Genomic DNA, 21,345 nt, shown 5'->3' on the forward strand with positions numbered 1-21,345 from the left:
TTGCCAGACAAAAATGAAATCCATCCAATGAGAGGGTGTTTCTAGTCTAAAAATGTTTTTGATACAGAGGGCAGCTGATATTTTAAGTTATACAAATTTGATGCTTGTCAACTGTAAATGTCACTTCTGATGACCATTGTATGGACTAACTAGGTGACAGCAGGAATTCCAAAGCGCTCCGCTTTTCCAGTGTACTTCATAAATCTTGTACATTGACTCATGTTATCAGAGAAAAGCATATGGAAAAGTCCTGTGGTTGGATGGTTGAGTCAACTTTGGTAGTTATAACAGGAAATATCTTTTCTCCTTGCTTGTTTTGTTGAGTTTATAGCTTAAAAAATCGTCTTTATTGGCACCATTGTTATTCTGAGATCATACTTGGAGGTATAAAGCTCCAAACCTAGAACAAAATAAATATTTTAGCTCTAGGCTGTGTTCTTCATATCTGATTCATTTACTACTGAGTATTTTAAAGAGCTATTCCTGGTGCTGAATGTTTTGGACTTGCAACCTTGAAAACAATCCTGATAGGTTCTTCTGATTTTACTTTTTAGACTTTTCATAATAAAACACAGATAGACTAATTGACTTACATTTTCTCTTTACTAATAAGATGTATTTTTATTATGCATTGCTTAGTGGGATTATATGTGTATCTGACTGACAGGTCTGTATGATTAAATGACTGGTAATTTGTATTTCCCTTTTACATTTTAAATATTTAATTTGTTCACTGAAATAATATTAGGAAAAGGTAAAGACTGGATTATTCTAATAAAGTGATAAGGTCAACTATTGATAGATAATGGGAAAAATAATACATAATAATAAGTCTATTAACCCGTGTAATTGAAAATTACAGCATTAAATTAGGATACCACAAGCAAAAATGAATAAAATGGCATGCTCTTTGTACATCAGGTAGATTTGGTCTTCGGCATTCTGGACAAGAGAGAGTGCACACACTGTTGATTTCAGGCTAACTTTTTTTTTTAAATGTTAATATTTATTTTTGAGAGAGACACAGAGCATAAGCAAGGTAGGGGCAGGGAGAGAGAGAGACCTAGAATCCGAAGCAGGCTCCAGGCTCTGAGCTGTCAGCACAGAACCCCCAACACAGGGCTCAAACTGACAAATTGAGAGATCTTGACCTGAACCTAACTCTGATGCCCAACTGACTGAGCCACCCAGGTGCCCACATCTTAAGGCTACCTTTGATGTTCTGTTTTAAACATTACCAGGTTTACATGGAATATTGTGGAGCTTTAGTTGGATGTTTTCCTTGCTTTCCTAACTAAGAGATGATAGCTCAAAACAACAACAGTGATGGGTAGTAGGCTCTATTACCAAGCCTAACTATAAGCCCGATATTTCACAACTACTGTCTTATGCCTAGCTGTGCCTTTTTTTTAGCCTCACATTTGGGGGATAAAAAGAATATTTTTTATTACTGTATCACTTCAGAACACAAGAGAAGAAAACACACTGGAAAATCAAGTTGTACTTTGGGAAACCATAATTATGAGTATTTCATACTTTATCTGTTAAAGAAGTCATAGGACAGATTGAAATATTTCATTTATTTGGGAACTTTGCAAAATGTTTCAAAGAATAGCAAACAAACTCATGGCATAGTGATAAGGGATCAGTACTGCTAAATCCCTGATGGGCTAATACGTAATGTGTTGTTTCACCTAAGACTGATTTTACAAAACAGAGCAACTTGCAGCTGAAGCAGTTTAATCCATCAGCACTTGCACATTCTTGGGGACATTCTCAAAGGGTAGTGTCGTGTTTTCCTAACTTTCATGGTCATAAAAAGTTCAACTAATAACACCTTATCTTGAATGATAAGTTGATGAGGTGTTTGTACCCGGATACAGTAGGTCATCTTGTCCTCTTCTCATTGAGAGCATTTTTTCACGGAGTTTGGTAATACCAGAGAATTTAATATTTATTCTAGATTTCTTTATAAATCATCTACCCTATAATTATTGCAAATAGGGATTTCTAAAAATAACTCATTTTCCACAAGGTAGTTCTAATCCATTGTTTATCTTTTGCATGTGGGGGGAAGCTTTTGTATTTAGTTACCAAAGAAGTTCTTCATGGGTGGGGAGGGATAAAAGGAGGGAGCACCGGAGTGGCTCAGTCAGTTAGATGACTTACTTCAACTCAGGTCATGAACTCATGGTTTGTGGGATCAAGCCCCACCCCCTCCCCATCTGTGCTGTCAGCACAGAGCCTGACCCTTCTTCAAATCCTGTGTCTTCTCCTCTCTCTGCCCCTCCCCCATTAATGCTATCTCTCTGTCTCTCTCAAAAATAAATAAATATTTTTTAAAAAAAGTATTGCTGGATAATGGACAAGTAGATCACATACTTCTTATTCTTAAAGACTTTTGTCACTGGTAATTATAAAAACAATTTTTTTCTTTCATGTTTCAGTATAGGAATGTATACAGAAATACATTTTTAAGGCTGTTTTAGTTAAAATATTTTCCATTTCTTCCTGAAAATGGAGTCATCAAGAATTTCTAGAAAGCTTCATTTAGTATGTTTGAAATTGCCTCTTCTTAAAATTGTGTAGACTCCTAAAAAGAAAAAAAAAAGCATTTAGTGGGTATTTGTTGGAGTTTTCTGTGGTTGTTTATTTTGAGAAAATTAGCTTGTGTTTTCATAGTACCTGATCCCTGTATCCCTCTAGAAAGCATGCAGATTTAAATTTGGTTTTCTAATCTTATTTTAGGGATCTGAGACAAAAATTAAATACTTAAGAAGAAAAGATTTTTGAGTTCAGTGAAAACTGAAGAGATCCCTGGTTTGCATAGTTTAAATATTCATTAATGTTGAAAGAAATATAACTCTGAACAAGAAGACATTTATAAGCTTTTCAACATTTTTTTATATAACAAAATCTCCAGTAGTTTTTGAAGTTACAGAAATATACAGAATATTATCATATGTTGAAAATGTTGAGTTGGGTAGATAAAGCTATTTAAATGAGCTGAGAGAAACAGATGATGTATGATCAAAAAGTTGGGCTCTGTGAAAGTCCACTTATATTTTTATATTACAATTTTTCCCTTACAAAATTAAGAATTTGTTAAAGTTTTTAAAGATATATCCCTACCATGAAATTAAATATAAAAATAATATACAAAAAATAATGTCTAATTTGTTTTGTAGAAAAGGGAGGTACAGAGTTTAACTACTGGACATTGTTAAGTAAATTGAGTATGTGTTTGGAGTTCAGGTGTTTTATCTTTCTGTATTGTTCACAGGAGAGGAAAGGAAATAAAGCTATCAGTGAACTTTAGGCTTTGTTAAATTAATCTGTGTGATAAAATTACCAGAATAACCAGTAAAAGGATAACATGTACCCAGTATAGATTCAAAACTGTTGGCAAAGAAATGGATTAAGAAAGATATACAAAGAAAATAAATAAATAGATAAATAAATAGATAAATAAATAAATGACATAGATAAAGTTGGACCAATAAAAGGAATAACAGGGTGGCAAAAACAAGTATTTTATAAATCACAGTAAAAATTTTAACAGCCTAATATTAGATAAACAATCTAGCTTTCTGCTGTGTGAGGCCTACCTATAACCTAAATACATGGAAAAGTTTAAAGTAACAGTTGATGAAATGCAATATTAATCAAAATAAAAAGGGAAACTATGGTGATAATTGAGAAAATAAAGACAAGGGAATATTACTTCATGATAAAAAGCTTAATTCTTCAGAAAGATACAAGTCAAAAATTTGCACATGCATAATAATATGGCACCAAAACAGACATATAAAAATTTATAACTTTTACAAATAAGTTGATAGTGTTAGCATTATATTTGGAACTTCAACAAAGTTCTCTCTAATTGATATATCATTAAAGGTATAGGAGCTTTAAACAATTCAGTTAACACAGTTCATTTGATGTAATATACAGAGAACCCAACTCAACAATTAGAGTATCCTTCTCAATCATAAGTGGCCATTTTATCAAAGTAATAACATACTAGAGATCATGAAATCTTGATGTATTATTAAGTTGCAGCTTTGTTCATTAACTACAATAGTTTGAAGTTAGCAATATAATTTTTAAAGGATAAAATTTTAAAATCTCTACTTTGCAAATTCTAAAATCACATTAAATAACTTGTGTTAAGGAAGAAATCCTAGAGTACAATTAGACCTGAACAATATTGAAACTACTCTAGAATTTATGGAACACAATCATAGTGGCATAAAGAAATTTATACTTTAAGTGTTTGTGTTAAAAAATCAGAATGACTGAAAATTAAACATCTGATTTCAGAAGTTAAAAAGGAATTATGTAATCCTAGGGAAAAAATAGGACAATAAAGGAATGAAGGGAAAAAAAATGGCATAGAGAATTTTTAAAAAGCCAAACTGATTATTTTGAAAAGACAGATGAATTTCTGAAAAGATTAATGAGAAAAAATATTAAAGTCCTAACAAGGAATATAATTATACATACAGAATATAGTAAAAGGAGACAAACACACTATAAAAATTTGTGGGCCAGAACTGGATAGATGACATAAATAAGTTCCTAGAAAAATCACTACATACTAAAACTGACTTTAAAAGAAAAAGAAAGCTTAAAGAAGTCTATAACTAATTTTTAATGAAATGATATACTTAGAACCTTTGAACAAATGATATACTTGGCCAGAAAGTTTTACATATGAATTTTACCAAATTTAATGAAATGATTATTCTAAACTGATAGGATACAAGTATTTAAAAGATAAGTGCTTTATGTCCATTTCGAATTTATCCCAGAAATAAAAGCGTGGTTTACCATTAGAATATCCATAAATATAATTCACTACATTAAGACTTTAGATAGATTGACATTTGATAAAATTCAACTCCTGCTTGGATTTTAAACCAAGAACAGCAAACCAGTTAAACACTCCACTCCTAAGGAGAAAACTGGGGCTAAAGAGAACTCTCTTAACCTCATAATGGGAATTTAACTCCTGTAGTATAAATAAAACGAAGGAAATTTAAAAAAATAAAATTTGAAAAGAAACCATTCATTATGGTTGTCTGAATTAATATGAAGAGGAATCTATAAGAAAGTTATTGGAAATAAATTTTATCAATGGAATATATGAAAAGGTATGTTAGTTATAAAACATTAGAAATCATATATTCTCTTAAAGGCACTGTTTACAAGAACAATAGAAGATACAGAGAAAAAATCTAACACAAACTAAGCACTGGATGGAAAAAAGTATAATTTTTTTTCAGAAGTTTTAAAAAGCCCTGAGTCATTGGAAATCCACATCATGTTCATTAACAGAAAGACTCAATATTATAAAGACAGCAATTTTCTCTAAATCTGCAGAATCAGAGAAATTCTGTTTGAAATCCTAGTAGAGCTTTTTGAAAACTTCAATAAGTTTGCTCTGGAAACTAGATGACTGAGCAAAGGCCCAAGAAGAGTAAAGACAATTCTAAAGAAGAAAAATATGAGCTGTAATACTTAAGACAGAGTGTTACTGATGCAAACATGGATATATCAACCAAATGGACTAAAACAGTCCCGAAATATCTACACGTATATGTCCACATGATAAGAACAGATACTACACTTGATCTTAGCCAAAAGGCCAAGAAGCGATTATGTCCATATGAAATAGGGAAGAATTGGCTTTGCAGATCAGTGGGCAAAGAGTAGGCTAGTTGTGAAATGTTATACTTCAACTCATTTTCCATAGAGAAAAGTAAACAGGATCCCCACCTCACACCACTATCTTTAGCACCAGATAAAGTCGGTGCTAAAATGTAAATAGCATTTTTAAAGCTTTAAAAAGAACGTACAGAAGATTATCTTGGTCTTTGAAGTAGGGAAGGATTTTTTTTCTTTTAATGTTTGTTTATTTTTGAGAGAGAGCGAGAGCAGGGGAGGGCCTAAGAGAGAGGGAGACACAGAACTTGAAGCAGGCTCCAGGCTCTGAGCTGTCAGCACAGAACTGGACATGGGCTTAAATTCACGAACTGTGAGATCATGACCTTAATCCTCAGATGCTTAACTGACTGAGCCTCCCAGGCACCCCAGTTTCTTAAATAAGATGTAAAAGATGCGAGCCATAAAAGATATTTTTACTACATTTAAGAATTTCTTTTTGCTGAACGACAACATAAGTAAATGAAGTAGGATAGTTAAAATCTAAAATATATTATAAATTGACAGAAAATTAGTATTGAGAATAAAGAACTGCACATTAAGAAACTGATAAACAGCCTAGTGAAAAAGTGAGTAAAAGACCTGATAGAATCAGAGTAGGAAATCCAAATGTTTTATAAACATGTGAGAAGCAACTTGAACTAATTAGTAACCATAGAAATACAAGTTGAAAGCACGATGGGATGCCATTATAAGCCTGCCAAGGAGACGATGATGGTATCAGTTTGGTTAGTATGTAGACTGTGATTATGCACTGATGGTGGCCGTATCGTTTGGCACACTGTGGACACTCTTTGACACCATCTGGTAAGCTAGAAGATGAGCTTCTCCCTTATTATCAACTCCCTTCGTACCCAAGAAAGCAGTGGCTTTCGAACTATTTTGGTCATAACCCACATAACCCACGTTACGTTCTAAAATGTTCTGTTCTTCTCTGCTTAAAGACTCTGTCGACAATTTTGAAAAGATCTAAGAACCAACTAATGGGATCTACCATTAAAAAACACATATACATTTGCACAGTGAGCAAAAATATTGTGTCTGTATTGTTCGTCACAGTCAAAAATCCAGCAGTTCAAACCTCACTTATAAGTAAGTCCATAGGAAAATGACTTAATATTATAAGCAGTGAAAATGAGGTGCGATTTACACATAAAAATGTGAATGGATCTTAGGAATATAATGCTGAGTGGAAAAAGCAAGTCACATAAGTTGAAAGAAAGATGATGGAATTTTTCTATAAACCCAAATGTTTATGAGAATAGCCACAATTTAGGATTACACTCTGCCAGACTCTTCTAAATTCCACACACGTGTGCATGTTCATTGAAATTCACTGGCTTTGGGTCATTTGGGTTTCTCTGAGACAAAATGTATGATGCTCTAATGTATATTTAAACTAGTTGTGGCAAAGTTCTTGTTACATTTGTTATGCAGAAAACATCAATTATAGGTAGGAAGTAATCGTGAGCTCATTTTCTTTCAGAATATACACACATGTACGCATATTTGACATATCTCTATGTCTTTATACACATTTATTAACATACCTGTGTGTTTTTATGTAGATATTTTAGAGCTTGCTGTTACCATAAAATACATGTGAGCCTGAGGAACTCAGGTAAATTATTGATTATGCCTTTGAAATGAACGGTCAAAATGTGACTGAAGTTTTTAAAACCCTCTGTGATCATTGCTGTAGACTGGTAGGTAAGCCTGTAGAGCTTTCAGACAGGAGCATATACCAGGGCTTTATCTGGGACCATCTGCAAGCACACAAGGACACTTTTTTGGCATTGCATAGCTGAAAGTAGTCGGCAGCAGTGCAGTTAATTTGCCAATTGACTAAATAGAAATCCACATCAAGAATAAGGTGAGCATAGCATAATGTATGTAAACTTGTCAAATAACTAAGTTATACACCTGAAACTAATGTAACATTGTGTGTCAACTATACTAAAAATTAAAAAAAAATAAGATGATTTAACACATCAGTGTCTTAGGGCTAGCTATCTTTATGTATAACTCTTCTTTAATTTTTCTTTCTAGTTTTGAATGTAGAACTGAAGTAACTAAGAGGCAATAGTATCTAGAATAATGTGGTTCTCTAACTGTTCATCTTTTCTGTTTTTGGCTACTTTTGCTTCTCAACATTTAGAATAAAAGAAAATTCCAAATTACTGTTTGAACTCGGATATTAGTTTCAGACTAAGTACCTATTTCTAAGCTGTTGGTATTTTTCCAGCTAAAATTCTTCTAATAGTTATAATGTCAGAATAAGATATGCTTTAAATGAGATTGGCTTTTAAATGAAAATCAATAGTGCATTTTCCATAAAGTAGAATAGCTTTAAGAAGTACTTCAGACCTTGTTTCTAAAAGTAAACATTATTTTGTAGGTCCTAGGAAGTAATTTTGACTTTTTATTGCCCAATGGAATACTAAAGGGCGTGGCAATTATCTCTGGTAATAGGTTGTCTTTTAAATGTTTTCACTGAAATACATCCAGCCATTAAAGTAGGAAACTTACATCAGAAAATTTTATACTTTGATAAGTTTCATAAATAAGCTACATGATATATATATATTTTTATCTATTGCATGTTCCTCTTATTTATTTCTTTCAAGCAAGAGATACAGTTTTGTTTCTTGAATATTTGCTTGTTTTATTTCTCCACCACAATCCTGTCTTCCTACTACTCCATCTCCCCTACATATACATACACACATGGATACGTATACATGTTTGTCTTTGAAACCACATTTCTTTTCCAGTTTTATGTTGCCTTCTCCTGCCTTCCTTATGCTGATTCTTAAAGTAGCCATTGTCTTATACTTTGTGCTTAACATATGCGCCCATAATGTAAAGCAGCATGGTGGAAAGAACACAGACTACAGCTACCTTTCAAGTCTTACCTTTGCCTCTTACAGAATTCATTATAGTGAACAACTTTTTAACCATCCAGTGCCAAATGGAGAATGCAGAATCCATTTTGAAGATTGGAGGGATTGCATAGGAAGCACCTATTACTGTAACTGCTATTTCGTAGCTTAGCAGTAATAGTATTAATATATGTTGTGAACTGTAAGGAGTAGGGGAATTTACCTTGTTAGCCTGCCATGGTTTCATGGATGTTGGCACAAAACACAAGACTGTAGAGCAAAGAATTTATTACGGCAATAGCCTCAGTAAACAGTTTTTTGTTGATTCCTAAGACTAAATTCCCATAGGGCAATGTGAAGAAGTCCAGATTTAATACCTACATACACCGTGATTTGTATTACTGGAGGAAAATCTTGAACTTGGGAAACCCAATCTTTTTTAAGAGGTAGTAAGACTGCCCAACCTTTACCCCAATTTACATTCTAGACAGTGAACAAATCCATTTGCTTTAGAGGGAGATCCTACCTCTTGGAACCAAGGTACTTGATTAGCACTTGTATCTTAGAGTGCTTAGTCTTGCGCTCTCTTACTTGAAAATCTCCAGTTGTTTTCTGGTTCCCTTAAAAGAAAGTCCAACCTTCCCTATCTTGGCCTCAGAGACCCTACATGATCAGGCCTCAGCATATCTCCTGACCTCATCTTATACCACCATACTGACCTTCAGTCTCTCAAACCCAGCAACAGCCTTTGCATATCCCCCGAACCATCACCTAGCTAACTTCTTGACATTGAAGTTTCATCATCAATGAAATCAGTGAGGTCTAAAATTTTGCATTTATTGTCGCTTTGCTTCCTGTACCACCCTATGACACAGACTATAAATTTGTTTTAGAACTATGTATATGCATGTGTATTATAAGGCCTGCACGTGCGTGCGCGCGCACACACACACACACACACACATATGTCAAATGTTTGGAATAATACCACTTACTACTCACTGTCTCAGTATTTATTGAATGAAGGGATAGATGGGTGAATTAATATCGCCTCAAGACTTTTTGTTTTCTCCTTTGTTCCCATGTGCTTTTCATTGTTTTAGTCGATAATGTTAAATTTTGCTATTTGATTTCTAATGAAGAACATGCAGTGTCTGTAGGGTTTACAAAAACAAGACTATGACAGTAGAAAACTAAAAGTTTCTCCCCAAATAAAAAAAGCCGCCTACTTGTTAAAGTTTCATTATGCACCTTTCTATTTAATACTGTTAATGATAAACTAGCAATTAGCTTGTTTGGATTCATTGGTACTGAGAACATAGAAGATTGTAGCATGAGCTTTGCTGTTTGTTGGCATGTAGAAAACTCCTTGTTTACCTGTTAATTCCCAGTAATGATACAGGCAAGGTGTTTCTTCATTTGTGTAAAACTTAGAAAATAAGGAATTAAATCACGTATCTATTGAGATCCTGTAATTCACATGTTACTGGTTTTGATGAGAAGTCAGAGGTCTGTCTTTGAAACGCCAAATAATCCTCCAGTCATCCTATGACACTTGTCTTTATGTGAGAGGAAATCGTTAAATGATTGATTGCTATATGAAACAGTTCTTGAAAAGTTCCAGCTCTGTTCTATCATTTCTTTGATTACTTTTTTTGTATTCAGTAGTTAACTAGCTGGGGATGTATGGAAGACTCAAATATATTTGCTAGACCCTCTTGGAAATATGTATTGGGAAACAGTTTTGATTTGTAAATTAAGTGCTTTTTTTATTTTTAGTTTCTGTCTCCCTTAGTTGATTCTACTAAGATGCAGGTGCTTTAAACATAAGTTGTATTTATAGATCCATATTTAGCGAGGGTTCATGTGCTAATCTTTTAAAAGACTGTTACTAATATTAGAAGTAGCCATTATCTAAAAGATATTTAATCACAGCTCTACAGATTAATAATTTTCCATTCTTTTTGTGAAGTTGCTGTAGTTAAAATTGATCATTTTTTCAAAATCTGTTTGTAACAGCAAGCGAGAAAGGAGAATATCAAAAAAAGAGAAGCAGAGGAAAGGGAAAAACGTGCCCAAATAGCCAAAGAATTAGCAGAGAAAGAAAGACTTGAACGCCAACAAAAGAAAAAGCATTTGTTAGAAATGAAGACTGGTGAGTACTGTCCAATTTGCAATTTATACCTTTATTAACCATTTAATAAACTTCAGTGAAAAGAGAAAATAGGATCACTTATTTGTATACTTAAAATGTAGAGCATTTTTTTAAATAATGGGTTTTCCTCCTTTAGTTTACTAACAAATAGTGCTTTTATTCTAATGGTCATTGGTCATCGATGATATTGGTCCTCAGTCTTCTCTTATTGTTCCAGAGTTTTCCCACTGTGTTGACTGCTACATCAGTAACTAATCTATAATAATTTATGTTGACGGATTAATTAACAACTGTAGAAAACTGGTAAATTCTATTGGACAAGGAACTTGTATCATTTCAACAAAATACTCTAAGGGAGGAGAAATGTATTTGTTAAAAGAGTCTTAAGAGACTTATCAACCAATTGCAATAAATGGGGCTTACGTATATTCTAATCCAAACAAATGTAAACAAAGGGAGTCTGAAAAATTTGGATAGTTTTCCTCTGTAGACATGCAATGTTAATAAATTTTAAAGTATCTTGTAGAGGCTTATAGTGAATTTTTATAGACAAAAATATGATGTCTGAAATTTCGATCAAAATAGCCTACCATGACTGGGGAATTAGGCACATTTGGAGATGAAACAAGATTGGCTATAAATAATAATTGCCAAAGGTGGGTGATGGTGCTTGGGGGGAAGGGTGCGTTCACGGTATTACTTGCTCTACTTTTGTGTATTTTGAAATTTTCTTTAATAAAAACTCTTGGAAAAGAAACTTAAGTAAAAATCGAAAAGTAACAGATTTTCAGAGCTATACATGTATATATTCCAAAGCTAAAAGAAACAACAAACTGTGGCTCCTGGCCTGGGTGGCTCAATTGGTTAAGTGTCTGTCTCTTGATTTTGGCTCAGCTCATGATCTCGTGGTCACAGGATCCAGCCCCTTGTAGGGCTCTGCACTGGGCGTGGAACCTACTTGAGCTTCTCATACCCTCTCCCCCTCCCCCTCCCCTGCTTGCTAGCATGTGTGCAGGTGCCCTCTCTGTCTCAAAAAAATAACAAATAAATAATAAAAGATTCCATTACTCTAGAAGCAAAGGAATTAGGCAAATTGTAGTTATATTTTCACTCCCTCAAACTTTTGGCTCTTCCACCTCTAAGCCACTAAGGATTGCAGAAGGCTTTAATTAAAATCCATCAACTTCACTGCTAAATTACCATAGTTTACAACTCTGGGCTGCAAATTCACCTAAAGTATCCCCAGGGGTAGAGAGAGATGCCTGTTTTGCCTTTTTTGCTTTCACTTTTACAGACATATTTTATCTTTAATAAAGCAAACTGAGTACCTTAATGTATCACACATGTTTCTTCCAGGAGAAAAAAAAAATAATCGTCTAAGCACAATTTCTTGTTTAGAAGAGTATGCTTGAAATTCAGGAAGTATTCACAAAGATATCTTAAAGTTTTAACTAAAATGGAGATCTGAAAGGTTTAACATTGATTTTAAGAATATGCTTCCAGAAATCATTTAAAAATAATTGAATACTGCCTAATTTACCGAACATTCTGGTATTTGAACATTGGCTCATTTATTGTTGGCCAGAGTCATTAAATGAGTTGCTTGATGGAAAATTGGCTGAACTGTTTGTGGATTTTGTGCCGACCCTCTGGTCCATCGTACAAACCCTCTAAGAAATTCTGTTCTATCAATCTGGAAAGTTAAAACCTGATAGGAAGCAAAAATCTTACCAAATGGTTAGATCCAATGTAATCTCAATAATGTTTTCCTTCAAATTTACATTTCTCCTGAAGGCATTTTTTTTTTTTTTTTACAAATAGCTAAGTTTATATTTTTCCAGTTTAAAAATAATTCTTCTGTGTTACAGAAAACACTGAAAAAGTAGTTGATCAAAAGATCATTACTCATCCTCCTATCTAAAAAATCATTTTTAATATTTGGCACATTTTTCTTTCAGTTTTAAAATTGTCTGCCTTTTACAAATAGCTATATGATAGAGTGAATAGGCTGTTTAGCATCTTACCGAACTCTCTCCATGTTTCCTGTTATTCTTGTGATTCTTAATTTATAATGTGTAATACCTGGATATGCCATATCTGATTTATTTTGCATTAGTCAGTAATGAGGTCATAGAGCAATAATTGTTTCTATCTTTCCATGTGATACGTTTATATATAAGTGATTGGCACATGTTCATAATTATTAGGATATGGAATAGAAAAGGATAGTTTTAAGAATTTTTTGATGCATGTTGCCAAATTGATTTCCAAAAGTATTATTCTAACTTGACCAAGTTTTACTGCACATTTGTGAATATGCTTCAGTTGAATGTTCTCATTTTTTAAAGATTTTTGTTAATTTAATAAATTAGAAAATTTTGTTTTGCCTTAATTTACATTTCTCTGAGTGCTACTAAGGTTGGACATTTTTTTCAAGTGTTTACTAGTCCATTTGTTTTTCCTTTTCTGTGAACTGTGTTGTGTTAGTCTTGTTTTTAATGATTTACACACATTAGCTCATTGTGCCCGAATAGTTACCTTTTAAATATGTTTTTTCAATTTGGGTTTTTGTTTTTATATCTTGAAATATAAAAATGTTTCATTTTATGGAATTATAACTTTTGGCTTTTCAAGTTTAGAAAGTCATCTTTACAGCAATTTTATATCCACTTCAGCTTTTTTTCTAGTCTCAGTTATTCATAATACTCTTCTGCTCCACTTAAATGTAATTCTTGCCTAAGCATTCATAAACTAGGGTCTGTTTCTCAAATTTGTCAAAACTGTTCTGTTACACATTAATTATGGTTGACGATTGGTTTGTGTTGGTTTCAGATAGGTCATTTTGTGTTGAGGACATTTTGGGTTTTTTTCTTTTCTTTTCAGTATAGATAACATTCAGTGTTATATTAGCTTCCGATGTACGGTATAACGATTCGGCAGTTCCAAACGTCACCCGGTGCTCATCACAAGTGCCCTTCTTCACCCCCATTACTTACTTAACCCCTCCACCCACCCACCTCCCTTCTGGGTAACCATCACTACTCTATAGTTAAGAGTCTGTTTTGGGGCGCCTGGGTGGCTCAGTCGGTTAAGTGTCTAACTTTGACTCAGGTCATGATCTCATGGTTCGTGGGTTCGAGCCCCGCATTGGGCTCTGTGCTGAAAGCTCAGAGCCTGTAGCCTGCTTCAGATTCTGTATCTCCCTCTTTCTCTGACCTTCCCCTGCTCGTGCTGTCTCTCTCTGTCTCTCAAAATTAAATAAAAAACATTTTTAAAAAATTAAAAAAAAAAAGAATCTGTTTCTTGGTTTGCTGCTCTCTCTCCCTCATTGTCTTTTTTTCCTTTGTTCAGTTTTTGTTTGTTTCTTAAATTCCACATATGAGTGAAATCATATGGTATTTGTCTTTCTTAATTTGCTTAGCACTATACTCTCCAGCTCCGTCTCTGTATTGCAAATGGCAAGATTTCATTCTTTTTTTTGGCTGAATAATATTTATTATATACAATGGAAAATTATTTAAAAAGCCTATAAAAGAACATATGTGTATATGTATATATATATACACACACACACATGAATACATACACGTACCACTTCTTCCTTGTCCGTTCATCTAGCGATGGACCCTAGGGTGGCTTCCATAGTTTGGCTATTGTAAATGATGCAGTAAACATAGGGGTGTACATATCCCTTTGAACTAATGTTTTGGATAAATACCCAGAGTGTTGATTACTAGATCATGGGTAGTTCTATTTTTTAACTTTATGAGGGACATCCATACTCTTTTCTACAGAGGCTATGCCAGTTTGCATTCCCAAGAGGACAATACTTTTCTAAATTAACGTAGATTTTAACTTTTTAAAAATAAACGTAAAGGAAGGTTTCTCTTGCCTCTTTGTGAATCTTAGAGCTCATCTTATTTGACCTATTGGATTACTTTATTTTTTTTCAATGTTTATTTATTTTGGGGAGAGAGTGTGAGGGAGAGAAGGGGGAGGAGGTGCACAGGCAGGGGACAGGCAGAGAGAGAGAAGGACAGAGGATCCAAAGCAGGCTTTGTGCTGACAGCAGAGAGCTGAATGCAGGGCTTGAATTCACCAACTGTGAGATTGTGACCTGAGCCAAAGTCAGATGCTTAACCAGCTGAGCTACTCAGGTGCTGCTGTTGGATTACTTTATAAAACTTTATAGTATATCCTCCCAAACACGGTCTGGGTCTCAAGTAAGTATAGGGCTCTCACTTGATGAAAGTTCCCCCCAAAACTTTAATTGTTAAGGTCCCTATATGCCAGACATTTTGACATTTTCCAGGAGACTGTCCTTCTAAAGATAGGGTAACATCAATTTATATAAATGTTACTAAATAAATACTTTCAGACAGTACATCTTTAAATACTGTATATTATTGGTGACTATTTTAACAGATTTCATCCGAATGTCATTTGATTGAAAAGGACACAACATTTGATACAAAAGAAAGGTATCATATAGAAAGCTACTTTTGAAAACAATTTCTCTCATTTAAACACATTTGAAAATTTTGGAAATCAACTTTGAATTTTTTTTTTTTCCCTGTAGCTTGTGGAGTTTTAAAGAATCTAGGGATAGATCCCAAATTCCATAGCAATTAAACATATAATATTCTCACCAAAGTGAAACACCTCTTGTAAAACCCTAATCAATGATGATTACGGTGAATGGTCTTTAGTTTTCCTTTAAGCATAAGAAGATTGCTAACATAGAAGAACAAAGTATTCAGTCTTCTAATATAGCTTCTATAGCCAAGTTAGTCATGTAAGTATTAAATACATTACTTGTTGTTACCCTTTTCATATTTAAAAAGAATTCAAATATGCAATCCCTTTTCCTTTCCATATTAGATGCAGAATGTGCTTTTTGTCCAGTCGTGATTTTCATAGCATTTGGAGGCTTTACAAAGTAGAAGTTGATAAAAGTAGTTTATCAAACTAGCACTTTGACTTTTAAACTGCAGATATTCTCAGGCGGAATATCCATTTTTGACACCCTTAACAGATATATGGCATTCTATGCATTGTCTATACTTGACAAATACTACCTTTAATCGAAACCTTGTATTATTATTATGAAACATCTAAGTGCTATGGTTTTCCATTTCGTTGATGGAGAAAAGAAATTTAGTGGGTCCCTTTTGTCTTATTTGACAAAAGTAGCTAGTATATTCATACAGCTGGGATTACAGTGATAAATAAGGATGAAGTCCCTGAGGTAACGAAGTTTATAATTGTAATGAGTGAATCAGACAACTACATATAGAAGATAATTCCACATTATGAAAGGTCATATGAAGTAAAACAAGACAGGATAATGAGATGGAGATCGCGACGGGCCCGCTTGGTGGGTGGTGGTGACAAAATTTGGTCCTAGAGAAGGACTGTTAATGTGTATGGAACTCACTGGTTATAAAACTCTTTTACACGCGACAGGGTAACTAACGAGGGTCATGTTTCTATCCTACGCCATCTATGCTAATAGGGTTCACTTTTTAAATATTTTATTGCGAGTTAAAACTTTATTTTTTCCTTGTGGGTGTTCTATTTTCGTATGGAATGTGGTACTGCTTCAGTCTTTGTACAAGTTGTCAGCCTGGCTTTCGCCTTCTTTAAAAAAAAAAAAGGAGAAGGGCAAATTGTTGAATTTGCATTAGTGTTTTGTCACCTGTCTAGACCAGGAACTCTTTGTTTTATCTCACTTTCATATGTAGGGCACGCAACCCTGAATGATAGAGGGAGAGAAAAATGTTCACATAATCCCGTCATAAACCCACAGGGAGCTTCCTTCCATATATTTTTATGACTTTAGTATTTTCACCATGCAAATAAGAACTGTGTTCTTTCACAGATGTACAAATTCTTGTATCACCACCTGAGGTGGTAGAGTAAATTAAATCCCTGCTCTTTCTTATCCACCATAAATCATTACTTGCCCTTGGCAAAAGAGCAGGTAACTATGTTCAAGTGTACTATTTATTATCACTATCATTTCGGGATGTGATTTTTGTTAATAGAATGAAAATAAAAATAGAACAGTGGGCTAAATTTCCCTAAGAAGAAAACTGAAGCATTGAAAATGCTTTTCAGCAGCAAAACTAAGAAAGCACAGAATCTTGTCTTATCATATTATAGCATGAAAAGGTCAGTTTTCTCATTTTTGTTTTCTTTAAAAAGTAATTAGCCCGGAGGTCTCATATATTCACATGTACAGTTTTGACTATTTCTGTTGAATGATTTGGCATTACATTAACCAAACAAAGATGTTAACTACATTTAACTACCTTTTCTTGATGTCTTAATTTAATCAGTTTGTGAATTTTGAATGCAATTTCTGAGGTTGATGTTTAAGTTTGAATTATTTTAATTTAGAAGATACCCAAAGTATGAAACATCTGATGTAGAAACCAATAAGTATAGACACTGGTATTTATTTGTTTGAAGTACATAGCTATTCTTATGTGTAATCATTTCTAGTAAGACAAATAGTAATAGCAATTTTATGTGATTATGTGCAAATTTTTCGAGACTGCATTTCAGTTTCTTAATCATGAAAACGAATAGGGCATTTGATAATAGAACTCAAATATTATGCCTTTAGACTTCCTGAGTATGTAAGTTGATTCACATAATTTTTAAATAGCACATCAGAATGGCCTTGAAATGGACCCAGTGTTGTATAATTATGTTTTGTGGGGGAAGTAAATAAGAGCTTATTTAATGGAGCAGTAAAAACTATATGAGCAGCTCCTATATTTCAGTCTTTAGGTTACAATTTGTTTATTATTTATTAGACTTAAATGTCTCATTTGGTACAACTTCAGTCTATTAAATAAAGAGATAATTAGCTTTTAGAAATCTGTTGTTTACCCACATGGCCAAAACGGCTCTTTTGTTTTCCATTCTGCAATTTAGAATAACTAAGCAATTAGGCCTCCATTTTAGAGGAAATGCATATTACATAAATACTACTTGGGAATGTCTCTGCCAATCTCAACAGATAAGCAATTAATGTGTGTATTTGCTTTTATAAAGGCTTTGACAATTACCCTGTCCTCTGCAGATATCATAAAACTTAGATTATTTTCCATAATGTTGTATATTCTAGTTTTGTGCGTTGGTGCTTTCAGCTTTCCAACATTTTTGGAAATGGATGGATATATATATAGGCCAATGGTTTTAATCATTTCCTCTATTTAGAAGAATATAACAAATTAGATTGCACTGCCTTTGATATATTTCTCTCTTTTACCCTCCTCTTTTATGAGGCCGTGGTAACAACAACACCCACTACTTCTACTGCTGGTGCCATTTATTGATCACATATTATTTGCCAGGCTTTATATGTGTTCATTACGTGTAATCTATACGGCAGACTTATGAAACTGTTTTCATCAAAGAGCTGCTTAATGTCTCTACATGGTCACAGATTCAACAAGCCAGTACTCAAGTTTTCTGACCAGAGGACATATTTTTAAACTATTTTGCTATTATATCTTTACCAGTAATGGTCTAATCACAGTGCAGGAAAAAGGAGTTGAAGTGTATTTTAATAATTCATAACGAGCACTAGTCTATATCTATGGAGAATGAGAATTCTCTTTTCTGGAAACCTTGGATGAGAGGGGCAGCTCTGTCTTTGGGTCCATGATCAATAGATAGCATCTTCCTTTGTGTTAAGAAGTTTGAAGACGATTGCCAAAATAGGGATGCTTTTCTACTCTGGGTCAGATTCCACTTTAATTCTTCTGATGTCCAACCATTCATTTATCCCAATGTCCAGAAGACCATAACATCAGTACCACTCTTCCCTTCTGAAAGGAAGGGTTCTTCAATGGTTTGAAGAGTTCTTGGCCCAGTTGAGTTAGCAAGAGCTCAACAGTTCTGAAGGGGTTGGAAACATCTATAGTTTTTCATTATTTGACCCAGTGAGAAGTGAGGGAAAAAAAAAAACAGGGAATTTTTCAGTATAGTAGTTTTTGGAAGGGACACAAACACCATGATCTGCTTAACTCAGGAACAAATGCCTTTAGACACCTCTCACCACCAGCCCAATAGTTAACAATTTATTTTCTGACGGTATGAAGAGACTGACGCTCCATGCATAGTATCAAGGAGTGTCCACTGGGAAAATTTCCAGGAGTATCGCTAATGGTTATACAGGTTTTCATTTGTGAGCAGGAATCTCTTTTACTGGAATGACACGGTGTCAATTGTGAAAACTCAGAATCTAGCCTTCCTGTGCACTGATCTATGTCTTCTCTCTATAGCTGTGCAAGGCCCACACACTGTCCTCTGTCTCTTTACAAAAAGCCTCTTGAAAGAAAAATAAAGAGAGGAGGCTCTCAGACTCACAGCATATCTTGAAACTGATTTTTTCATCCTTTAACCTTCTTGAATCATGTTTGTCACTCTTTGTTAAACAGCTCTATGATACATCCTCATACTGATTGGTTTACTGTTATTCTGATATTTAAGAACCATTTTGTAAATGGTATTCTTTGCCCTTCTGAGTATTCTGTAATATTAGCTATATGCCAAGTGGAAAATGATTCCAATATTTTGTTGCTTAAATTTGTTTTGTAATGAAAGATGAAATGCCAATTGTCATATACTTTCTTGGGGACAAAATATCTTTAATCTTTATGGTGTTGCATGGGTTGCTTCTAACAATTTTACTAAAGAAAACTTTAATATTTCGTATTTATGACTTTTTTATTACCAAGCACAGATTCACCCTACTCATATTCTAGGACAGAAATCATACCAATCCGTTATTGTAATCCTAGTACCGTATGGAAACCATTATAACTTTGGTAACATAGGCTACATTTATTGTGTTAATAGTGAGAACTAAATCACAGTCCATATTCTTTGTATGTAACATGGACTAGTCCTTAGGTAACTATCCCTCCATCCATATTTGCATGGTGCATACTTTCCAAACCCGTGGACTGTTGTCATGATGAGCCCTCCCATATCACATTGCTAGTTCTGAGTTGACTTAATATTTGTGTTTGAAGTTATTCTTTTTCATTTCAGAGATAGACTCTGAGTATTGTCTTACTTTCAGACATAATCACAGATCTCTCCATTGTTAAAGGAACTTATCCCGTTGATATTACCTAATGCATACTCTTTAAACGCAATGTAAATGTCTGTCGTTAGCATTTACCCTGAGAAGCACAGGCCTCCAGATGGACAGACTTTTGAACTTAATTGCTGCCTTCATAGAGTCTCGTCCAACAGTTTAAGAAAAGAAAAAATATATATATATATATATATATATCACAGTTGAAAAAGAGGTAAATTTTATGCCATCCTTGAAACCTGTTACTTATTGGTGCTAGTCAAAAGCCCATTGCACAACCAATCAGACAAAATTAGAAAATAAACAGGATTGCTTAGGGTTTGGGGCAGTTATATCTACTCTATGTCAACAACTGCTGTATAATCCCAAAATGCTAAATGGCCTGAAAACCAGAAGTTTTTAAGTAACGTTAGTGTCCAAGCTCATTTGATGTGAAACCTGGCCTGAACTGACAAGAGACCCCATCAAAACAGAAGTAATGAGTTTAATTGAAGGGTGCTGCCCTATGTTACTTGAGTGAGTGCTTCTTCCACAGAATATATACCTTCTTGATGTTTATACAGTCTAAAAAACAGATTCCAAAGCCTCTGACTGCAGAGTTTGTGGATAAGAGACTAAGAAAATGAACTTTTCTGTGACTCCTCTCTCTTTTGAACTGGGTTATATCATCCACTCTTGACCCCAGGCACCCCTCTGCACTTATTTCTGGTGTTCTCTGCCATAAATACCTTTCCTGAAGGTACCTAACTGACTCTAACAAAATATTATTTGTTCTAAGTCTTGCATTTTCTAAAATGTCTTTGTCCTTGATGATAGACGATCTCTTTTTTGTAAACTAGTATAGACTTGCTATACAACTTACATATGGAATATATGGTTGTACCTATTTTATCTGCTTTAGTCTTATCTTTCTAATTGTGCATTTTTTAGGAACTTGGCCTTTAGCATGCTTTATCTTATAGGACCTAGTACACAGTGCAAACATAGTAAATACCACAGAAGACATGCATAAGATATGTCAAATAGTTGATAAAAATGTAACTGGACAAATGACATCTTCCATTTTGTGTTCATCTTAGCATCTTGTGATTTATACATACAGTTAAAATATAGATCCAACTTCAGAACCTTGAGCCAAAGTAACCTATACCTGTTTTTATAAATAAAGTTTTATTGGAAGATAGCCATGCTCGTTCCTTCACATATTGTCTGTGGCTGCCTTGCTGCTCCAGGTGCAGAGCTGAGCAGTTGGGACACAGAGCATGTGTCCCACAAAGCCTAAAATTATTTGCTATCTTGTGTTTTACAGAAAAATGTTTACCAATTTCTGATATAGATCAACAATCCATAGAGACTGATCGTTGGTTTTTATGACACAAAGTGAGAGAGAGACACTATTTCATTAACTTTTTTCTTGTCTTCCTGTAACCAAAAGCATGGATTTGCAAAATGGCCGATAA

At 34.0% G+C, this 21,345-nt stretch overlaps 1 protein-coding gene and 1 pseudogene across 2 annotated transcripts in view; one reads left to right on the plus strand and one right to left on the minus strand.

The window, feature by feature from the left end:
• The window catches only part of DIAPH3 (diaphanous related formin 3), a 499,951-nt gene that overhangs the window by 317,878 nt on the left and 160,728 nt on the right, over window positions 1–21,345 (plus strand). For both annotated transcript variants that reach the window (XM_029936634.1, XM_029936635.1), the window contains one exon: window positions 10,629–10,764. In XM_029936634.1, the coding sequence (XP_029792494.1) occupies window positions 10,629–10,764 (136 nt within the window). The remainder of the gene's footprint in view (window positions 1–10,628; window positions 10,765–21,345) is intronic.
• On the minus strand, window positions 5,531–5,662 carry LOC115291011 (annotated as a pseudogene).

Source organism: Suricata suricatta, chromosome 4, assembly GCF_006229205.1.
Source record: "Suricata suricatta isolate VVHF042 chromosome 4, meerkat_22Aug2017_6uvM2_HiC, whole genome shotgun sequence".
Lineage (NCBI taxonomy): Eukaryota > Metazoa > Chordata > Mammalia > Carnivora > Herpestidae > Suricata > Suricata suricatta.